Source organism: Parasteatoda tepidariorum, chromosome 6 (genome assembly GCF_982258835.1).
Source record: "Parasteatoda tepidariorum strain Cologne lab strain chromosome 6, Ptep-v5.0, whole genome shotgun sequence".
Lineage (NCBI taxonomy): Eukaryota > Metazoa > Arthropoda > Arachnida > Araneae > Theridiidae > Parasteatoda > Parasteatoda tepidariorum.
The window spans coordinates 89,723,829-89,734,641 of record NC_141760.1 but is presented as its reverse complement, the minus strand read 5'-3'; the positions used below and the strand labels follow the sequence as shown (position 1 = coordinate 89,734,641).

At 30.4% G+C, this 10,813-nt stretch overlaps 1 protein-coding gene across 1 annotated transcript; it reads right to left on the bottom strand.

Moving 5' to 3' along the window:
• Positions 1–509: 509 nt before the first annotated feature.
• Positions 510–1,399, bottom strand: mRpL43 (mitochondrial ribosomal protein L43). Its single transcript, XM_016049535.5, has one exon. The coding sequence runs from the start codon at positions 1,222–1,224 to the stop codon at positions 661–663; it is 564 nt and encodes a 187-aa protein (XP_015905021.3). The 5' UTR covers positions 1,225–1,399; the 3' UTR covers positions 510–660.
• Positions 1,400–10,813: the final 9,414 nt, after the last annotated feature.

Below are 10,813 nucleotides of genomic sequence, written 5' to 3'. Positions count from 1 at the left end.
CACTTTTAAATTAATATAGCTCAAAATGTATTAAGAAAATGCATGAAACTCAAAATGTGTATTTAAGAAAATGGAAAAAGTTCAAAATGTATTATTGAATAGGATGAGCAATGAAAAATGTTGAAGTTGTTTTAACGTCTTTGAGGAGAAGAAATAGTTTGAGGTTTATTTTTTATAATTGCATAGACTAGAGCAGTAATATAAGAATAAAATTATTGTTAACAAATAAAAAATACAAGATTTCTTCAGAAAAATTCCCTTTGGTTTTTTTTTTATACATCAAAATGAATATATACATATATATTTAATTTTTGTAGAAAAAATCCGCCCCAAATTTTTTTTGTGTGCCAAATTTACGATTTTATCGCATTTGACGAGGTGGCGAATGCTTAGTGTGGTCCTGCCAATGTAGAACAAATTACCATACTTTTCATAATTCATCAAGAATAAGATATTAAGAGATGACATACTAATATTCAGTTCATTAACCAGAATTAAAATAACATCACTAATTTTGAACAATTTATTTTAAATGTTATACCGTTCATTATCACAATCACTATATCTGTTCTGATAAAAACTAGCATTTTATTTCTATTATAAATCTTGACCAAAACAACAGATAAACAATCAAAATAGAATTAAAAACTATTATTTCGTTTACTCAGTTGATTTGATATGCTCAGTTTCCACAGTCTCCGAGTTGCAGTTTGATGCTATGTCCAAAAGCTGTTCTGTAGCATTAGGAAAAAACGTCTTGGCTTTGGACAAATCTTCGTTTGGAAATTGTGTCACGTTTAACCAAGTAGGTTTGTGAGTAAATGGCGTCCAGACACCTTGAATACTGGGAGTGTCTGTGTGATGATTGTTTATAAAACGTGATGTAGGAAAACCAGATTGTGTAAACATATATTCAACCCATTTAACGATTTCTTCTCTAGGCTTTCTAGGAAAAGAATGATAGTGTGAATGGCCATTAAGATATTCAGCTGTTATACTAGGAGGACCAATGCGGCGAGGTTTTAAATACACAACAACGCCAGGATTATTTCTTACAAGATCCATCAAGTCTTTCTCTAAAAACTCACGCAATCCTCTACTACCACCGTGGCTTTTAGAAAATCTGAATGTTACTCGCTGAAGTTGGCAAATATATCTTCCTATGCCGTTTTGAAGAACACTTTTTAGGTATGTGGAGCAGCCAGAATACACTTGATTAGACATTTTAAACTTTCACGAAATAATTTAAAGCAATTTAAAAATTCTTTTTAAATTTTTTAATTGTTTGACGATAAAAAATGTCGTAAGTTGATTGGGTATATGAAAGAGAAGTAAAATATTTTAGATGCTTTTTCATGTAACTCGAATAACAGAATTGTTGATAGGGTTGACGCATTAGCAGACCTCAGCTTTATAATATAGTTCAGCTTATAGCTTGCGTTTTACATTTAGATCAGTTATATTCTCACTGAAAGCAAAAGGCTATTTATTCATGCACATCGGATTTACAGCTGCGCCATCTGGTAGTAAATATAGGAATATAGCTAATTATGTAATTTTACTGACAGTTTGAGATTGTATAATTTAAATGTGTGCGGTATTTAAATATCTGTCCATTAATTTTCTTCTAAGAGAATATATTGGGAAGAGAATATATTGTAGAATATATTGGATTCATCTTTACTACGTAAAATATCTATCCTTCTATAATTTGTAATGACTAAAATATTGACATTTTGCAACATAAATTCTGTTCTTCTATCTAACAAGGGAAACTAGGGAAGTGTGACTCGCCAATTTTGAAATAAACAAGTGGGATGTATGCTTTATGAGGAATAATTTTAGGGGGCAACATTCGTTTCGGCTCATAGAAGGTTCTGTGAGAGATAAAAAATAATTCAATATATAGAAAAATCGGTGTTGTGTTACTTCAATGCAGACTATTAGTTATTGTAATTGTCTCATAATCCAATTAATTTGTAATGAATTGGATAACTAATTAATTTTCTAATTAATAAATTAATTAAAAAATAATTAATTAATAAATTATTGTTAATTAATTGTTAATTAATTATTAATTGATTTGCAATAATTGCATACTCCAATTAATTTGGAAAGTTTTTTAAAGAAAAAAAAATTAAAAAAATTTGATGTCAATTTTTTTTTTTAAATTTACCTAACAGGTTTTTCTGAAATACCTGTTAGGTAAAACCTGAACTGATATATAAAATTTTCGAAATCATTTTTGACAATAAATATGCATTATATAGTACGTGAAAGTACCACAAAATTAATTGGAGTATGAGACAATTACAATAACTAATAGTCTGCATTGAAGTAATAAAATACTGATTTTTCTATATATTGAATTATTTTTTATCTCTCACAGGACCTTCTATGGACCGAAACGAATGTTGGCCCCTAAAATTATTCCTCATAAGGCATACATCCCACTAGTTTATTTCAAAATTGGCGAGTCACACTTCCCTAGTTTCCCATGTAAGTAACGGATAATATTAAATAGCTTCAGAAAAAATAAAAAATAACGATATTTCGCTCAACTTTCGAACATTAGACAGATGCAAGAGGTCGCTATTTTCCCTGCGTTACATAACGTTAGATTCTACACAAAATCATATTTTATCTAACGTTCAACGTAACATTATTTTGCATTTCTTTTGATGCTGTATAGTTGTGGGGGAATTACAAATCGACTATGTCAACCTTCATCTATCAAAAGGTACCTCCTGATAGAGTCAAGTTAACATGTCTTGTGTACTAGTGATTCGGTACTTAATATTTATAGTGGTAGTTACGCCACATAGTATTAGATTTTATATTTTCTGTTATCATCTTGCTTCGTTTTTTATTCTTAGAATAAGATTTTGGAATTAATTTTTCTGTATTATTGTGAAGCAGTAAAACTTAGAACAATGGTTTTATAATGTCATTCCGTGCATTATTTACTTAACAATACAGAAATACTAAATAAAATATACAGTGTGGTCCCGAATTAATGGTACAAATTTTAAGGGTAGATACAGGACATTATAACAATCATTTACCGTATAGGAATGTGTGGGCGTAAGTGACGCGGTGAGGTGCAAACGCAAAAAAATAAGAGACGAAAGGGAGGACAAAGTGCTTGTTGAAAGCGTTGCGGACAAGTTTAATGTTTACAATAACTATTCAAAATTGCGTCCTCCAGTAGCGATACATGCTTGGCAGCGTCGGTGGAGCGATTAATTCATTCAAGGATGCCAGGTATTTCACACACGCGCATAGCAGCTTCGGATATTCGAGCAACGATATCCTCATTTGAGTCAAGTGGAACAGATATAAACAGATATCCCCATAAAAATAAACTTTACTTGGGTTCATCAGAAATTTTTAATTCCATAATTATTTAAAGCTATTATGTACTAAACCAACAATATTTGACAAAAACATTTACATACCATTCAAATTAAAAAAAAGTTATAAATATTGTATTTACCTAAATTAGATTTGCACAAGCATGCATACGGGATAGTGTCAAAAAACATATATATTTTTACATCAACTTTTAAAAGTTGCCATTACTATTGATTGAACTTTAAGTACCACCAGTTGCTATTTTGAGAACGCTGCTACCACTAAATATATTTTTGTTTAATTAGTATTTTTAATTAAGCAAATTAATATTGAAAATATATTTTGTCAAACCAATTCCATTGCTTGTATTTTAATGATAAGAGATTACGCATTACGAGCATAGTAAAGATAGAGCCCCTGAATTAGACAGGCTGACTTATCATCTCTTTTTGGAGCAAAGGGCTAACATAAGCACAATACTAACATAACGTTAACTTGCGAACTTGTTTGCTCCAATATTGCTTGATAGGTCAGCTCTGATAGTATAGGAGCCTTAAGTAAAGAGCTTTCCTCCAAAAAACTATGCGTTTTCAAGCAAGGCAATTTCCAGTATTCATTAATTAGCCATTAGTTATCACAACACTCGATTACGCAATCTAGGGAGAGGATCGTTTCCATGTTTACAGCCTCCTTCTCTTCATTTGCTCACATGTATGGGAATGTAGAACGATGTTCCCCCCATCCATAACATTTTTCGTGCTTAGATTATTAAGAATAGTTTTCAAAATTTCCATGATACTTACATTACGCATAATGTTTCATGAAATGTTTAGTTTCATGTAATTTCCAGGTTCGAAAAAATTTTAATCGGTGTGAAAATCAAGACAGAAACAAACGTACTTCGAAATCCTATCTCTATTCACACGCTAATGGTGAAAACATGGTTAATTTTGCCATTGGTAAAGAGATCTGTTACGTCCCACCTGTAGCTCATATCGATCGTCAATAGAAAAAGCTATATTATGTGTTCACAAAATTTGTTTTCGTGAAGAACATACAGAACTTTTCAGAGGAAAATTTAAACAAGATTCTTCTTAATATTGATTTATTTACTTTTTTTATGACCATTATAATGTGTATATTAAGCTAAAATATTAAGTCAATTAAGGGAATGTTTTACTATCACCATTATTTTAGTACTGTATTTTAAACGAGATAAAAAAAAATATGTACTTGTCTTAAATTTAAAAGGAATAATACAAATTTAAAGTAACAAACACAATGCTGATAATATAAATATTCGCAAGCTGGAGATATTGCTTAACGTCAGTGTTAAAAAAAAATTGCTTAACTATTTCTGATATCATATCCTTACATTTTTATGCAGCTAAAGCAATACAAAACATTTTGTAAACATTTATTTATGAAAGCAATGAAGGGTGATCTTGATCATCATCTCTGTTATTATCTATGTTTAGTTGACAGAAATAGAACATTAAAAAATTTGCAAAATTTTTTTGTCACTTTTTATTCCTTCTCAGTATACTTGTCTTCCCAGATCGTCACCAAAAGCCCATTGAAAGCAGATTCAGTGAGACGTGAATAAAATATTACTACATGTCCTAAACGCAATTCTTTCTCTCTAGGTTTAGTTGCAGGATCTTGGCATTTTTTTAAAGCAATAAGTTTTAGATACTGTAGAAATAAAGTTAAAAGAAATGGCAAATTAAAATTATAAAAGGAATGTTTGTACCCCGGAAAAGAGAGAAAACTGGTAGCAAAGCCATTTTATTGCTGCATTATTTTCGGGAATAATAAAAAAATATCGCTGACAATACTAAAATTATAGCATACATGTACAGGGCAGTTTCTTATCCTGAAAAATGTAAATAGTGGCGTTTAGTTAATAATTAATCGAAAAGGCTTTACCAATTAAATAAATAAAGGCTGTAATTCACATGTAAATTTTTCAGATGTAAATATGCACGTTAAAACTGTTAATAACTGCTAAAATGTTACAGTATTGAAGGGTATTTTATTTCTTTTGAAAATGAACTGGAAATGACCTTTTATAGGCTACAAACAGGCCTAAATATTCATAAACACCTTTTTTTTAAATTATTAGTTTTTAAAATTAACGCAATGGTGATAATGACCAAACTAACATTCCACAACATTGGCTTTGTGAATATCTTGCTGACGATGTCGGTCGACATTCTACAGTATCTGTAAATGTTGGGAAATATTTATCGACATTTTACAGCGCTTCTTAAAACATCGAAGAATATTTCGCAACAATATTGTGCGATGTTAAAAACTACGTTTTTACGACATCGATTTTGAGATGTGTGCTGCTGGCGCACCGTAAGACTTTCTCTCGTTCTGTAAAGGTACCATAATACCAGGCAATCAATGATTTTTCATTCATATAATTTGGCTTATCAGAACGCAGGAAAAAATTATAATAGTTTTGATATTAAATGCAAAAAAAAGGAAAGAAATCTGACACGTTAGGGATAAATGATGTTGTAGTTTCGATCTCGATGTAGTTTCGATGTTCTGGATTCGATCTCAATATTATGTTTTCTCTCAATGACACAAAATGCGATCTATTTATGCATCTTTTAATTTGCAGACAACACACTTGTCTGAAAACATAATTTTATAATTAGTGATTTTAGAGCCATATATGATTTGCATTTTGCATATTGTAAAAGAATTAACGTAATGGAGAATACAGAATTTCTTAAAAAATTGTTTTAAAATAATTTCTAGATAAATGTGAGCATCTCTATAGAATATGACCCTCATCATATTAACACGGTTTTAAACAATTTACGCGGGCTAAAATTATTAGAAAAACTTTACGAAATGTCCAACTGACAAATTCCCTTTATAAATTAAGTGACCTTTGGTACGGAAAAAGGAAAAAAGCATGGCCCATATAGACCCATAAAGACCCATATAACTCAACCAAAACATTTGAAGCAGTTTCCAAGTGTCTAAAAAAATCTTTAAGAGTCTTTGAAATGGATACCGGGCTTACGTCATATCCTTTTTTCTTTTTAATAACAGAAAATTCTCTTTAATCCCGTTGCAGTACATTTGCTAAATTTAGGTGCAAGCATATCAGGAGGCGTCAAGCTCAGTGTATAGTTCCGTTTGAAAACACTGATCTAATTCAGTAATAGCTTGTGGGAAAAGCTACATAAATAAATAATAATAATAAAAAAATAAAGCTGACAGAAAGTTAAGTGATAAGTCCTTTTTTAGTTGAATTTTAAATAATATTTCTCATGCTTTCAATCAATTTGCACAGCAATTTAATTTTTGTTGTTGTCAGATTCAGTTTATAGCAACGTCTGTTCAGCCTACCATTAACTAATACATTGAAAAACTGATGCGTGGGAGAATGTGTCATGTGTTGCTGGAGATTTGAAAATTCGGAAAAATCTTGACATTTGTTTCAAATTTTTGAAAATTATCAAATAAATCAATCACCAAATCACCAAAGTTCCATCTTCCAAAGGTGCGTAAGCAAACCTTTGTTTCTTTATTCTTTGTGTCAGACTTAGATGCTTAGTTTATTATATCACTTGAAAACACTGCCCTATTTGGTATTAAAAATGTTAAAAAATACTGGCATGTACGAACATGCAGCTGATATTTCAAAGTATTTTTGTTTAAAAAATGCTAAAGTTTTTAAAAAATATTTACACCTAATTTTACTGATATTACCGATTATTAAATGGAATGGAATTATTAAAATTTAGAAAATGGAATAAGTCCTTTTTACAGTCTAATACCAAGCAGTTAGAGTTTTGGGAAATTACGAATTTATTTTTGAATATTTTTCATGTCTTTTATATTTTCCAACATTTTAATTAATAAAAGACCTTTAATTTGGAAAGTCATCACTTTTCTTTTGCTCATATTTCTGCAGTTTGGTAAACAAATTTTGGTAAGGATCTGAAACAAATAGTAACTGAGAAAGTTTAGGAATAAAAATTAATTTCTCTGTTTATCCTATCCGAAATATTTTAGGCTTGTTTTTTAAATGTGAGATGAAAAATAATCTTTGCTGTGAAAATTCATTTTTATGTATAAGAAACAAATCTGATATAAAAAATAATCTGCTGCACTCACTACCGTGCCAGAACACTTCAGCTACCGGGTTTATTGGCATAAAAATATTAACAAAATGTGCAATGAAGAGCTCTTAAATAAGTTTTAAAAAACCTAGTATTGTTAACAGTTTAATTTTATACAAGGTGTTTCATAATGCCCGTCTATACTATGTAATTTCAGAATCTATGTAATAAAATAATGAGAAGTAATAAAAATATACTCAAAAAGAGTCACATTAAAATTTAAGAAATTAAAAACAAAACCGTTTTCAAAATTTGATATATAACTACTGATTGATGTGGGATTGAGGAAACCAAAGCTTATTTATTTTCCGGGTAAAGCACGGATGAATTGAAAGACTATTTTTAGAAACGCATTTAAGTTTCAGCAGCAATAAAACTGGTTTTGGTGTTTTCATCGTTGCTCACTCCCTGGTAATTCGATAGCTTTTTAGTTTTATTCCATACTTACGGGAATGTCTTTTTGACTTCATTTTTGATAAGAATCCTTAAAATAAAGATTAAGGTTGGTAATTAGTCAACAACTGTATATTGTGGTCAAAAATAACGTTTTAAGCATAAATATTATAATTATGGAAGAATCCGACGATATTTTGATAATAGGACAATTGCCATTATTAAAGGTTATTTTAAAATCCAATCTGCTTCATTTCAAAATAAAACTTTTTATTAATATTAACAAAATAATAATAAATTCGTAATCTTTAAATTTAAGTTCTTAATTTTTTTTAAGAACTCAAAGTATTACTTGTTTATGTGAACTAAAAATTTCGATAAAAGATTTTACTAATAATTATTGAGATATTAATAGTTAAACATATAACACTGGTACTCAAAAGTAATGTTTAATGATATAAAAAAACTTGTCTTTTAAGGTGGCAACTTTTCTTCCTATAGTTATTAGCTGCACAAGTTAATTTATAAGAAAATGCTATTTGTCAAATTTTTGTATTGAGGCTCTTCATTAAATAATATCTATTTTAAACTACTTAAATCTAATGAAATGTATTTCTTTAATAGTAAAGCAAATTTCATTGAGAGCAAATTCCTTTTTCAAGACAAGAATTCAACTTCCGCGTTATACTGAATTTCTTTAAGTATAAATAACTGATGTTAAAATAACCCAATGATTCAATCATTCATTAGGGAAGCTAATTTAAATAGTATAAATTCTTGTATCATTGTCCAACTTGCCTTAGTTAGTAACTGCACAAGTTAATTTGTTAGAAAATGCTATTATTCAAACTTTCGTGTGAGGGTTCTTTATAAAATATTACCTGTTTCAAACTGCTTGATGAAATTTGTTTTTTTAATCAAATTTGTTTTTTTATTTTTTAAAGAGAAGCATACTTCATTGAGAGAGAATTCCTTTTTCAAGATAAGGATCAGGTTTTGAATTTAACTTCTGTGTTAGATTGAATTTTTTAACATATAAACAACCGAAGTTAAAACAATCCAATTATTCACTCACTCATTAGGGACGTTAATTTAAATAACATGAATTCATGTGTCACTGAAGTATTATCCAACGATAAACTTATATTTACATCGCAATTTTTATCTAAAGAACTTTCTTTATTAAATCTCCTTAAATATCCAAAAAAGAAAGAGCATTTTTAAATCATCTCTACTTTGAAGTTGATTTTAAGCGAAATGAAAACTAATTACAAAAACACGAGTGAAATCCACCAAACTTCAGTTAGTTTGAAAGACATGAAAGCAACCAAACTATGACTTGGCGATGAAACATAATTAAATAAGAAAGCATGCCAACTGAAGAAATAACAATTTCCCCAAAGTTTGTTTCCTTGGGGTAAACATTATTTTGCAATAACCACAGCATTTGCATCCCTTAAAGGTAATTGTTTTTTATGTTTATTAATTACCCAAAGTTGGAAGCATTTAATTCTTTTCCTCTGCTCTGCTCCCGAAGTTACTTTGATTATAAAGTACCTTCAGTGACATTCTTTTTCCCAAGGTGAGTTTGTGTTTTTGGATTATTCACGAGCTACCAAAAATAATAAAGGAATAATTAGAGAAGAATTTTGCGGATTATAATTACTTGACAAGGAAAGTCATGTTTTGAGGTAAGGGGCTAAAAGTAATGCCTTGAGCTAAAAATCAGTAATTTCATTATTGAGAATGTGAAGACTAAAAAAAATATACTTCTTTCTCTTCTTGCAAGTTTTAAAAATATTAAAAATGTGTTGTTATATGTCCTATTTTCTTTAGCTGTAAGATTAAAATAATTCTTTAGCTGCAAGAATAAAATAATTCTTTAGTTGTAATATTTTTTTAAAGTTTAAGTAGTAATTGCGTGGGAGATTTCGCATCAAGTAAAATTTTTTTTCCTAATCGAAAAAAAAAAAAAAAAAAAAAAAAAAATCACGAAAAGGCAAAAATTCGATTGAAGATTAAATGCTTTTCCTTTTCTCAATTCTGTCTACAACAATAAACTATAGCCGTTGAGGCTCAGGGAATCGAGTGTTCGACTCCCAATGAGGTGAACCGGGTTTGAATCCCAGCGATGGCTGGTTGTTACAAATTCCGCACTTGGATTGCACCGACCACAGTGATGACGTAAAATATCCTCAGTGGTAGACGGATTATGGGTTAGATTTTTCTAGCCATCAGACTAACCGTGTGCGAGTTTTTCGTAATTTTCTTCTGCATGTAGTCCTGCAGTGGACTGATCGTTAAGACACGGTTCCCAGCAGATCACCGAAGTCAAGCATCACTGACTGCTGTCAGCGTGAGGGTGGTGACCACTTGGATCAGTCCGAGTAGGGACCAAGGGTGTGCAGTGTTGGTCCTAGTTAAAGTGCTCGACTTCACGTCGGGCTACCGAAGCGGGGGTGCCATCCCCTCTGCAAGGGATCAAAATTGTGATGGCATGTCTTCGGATCATCCTCAGGGATGTTTCCTAGACCGTCGCCAATAGCCCATTGTGCAGCTTTAGTGCGACGTAAATGAACTACAACAATCTTCTGCATGTAACGCAAATACGGGTTAGTTTCATCAAGAAGTCCTCAACGAAGTCAAAATCCTCACAAAATGTGATTCTGGAATTCCCTTGTCTTCTGGATCGGGTTCAAAATTACAAGGCTATGGAGTTGAACATTAGTAATCGTAAGCCCAAAAAATTGGGTCGGTTGTTCAACGACAGTTATAAAATATAACTATAAACTTTTCGGATGTCTTACCGTTAGATAGTGCTGAAGATGAAGACTTTATTATTGTTATAGAAAAATTCTGATTCAATTTTAAGAGTCCGATGAAGTTAATTAGATTAAAAAGAAAAATAATTTTTT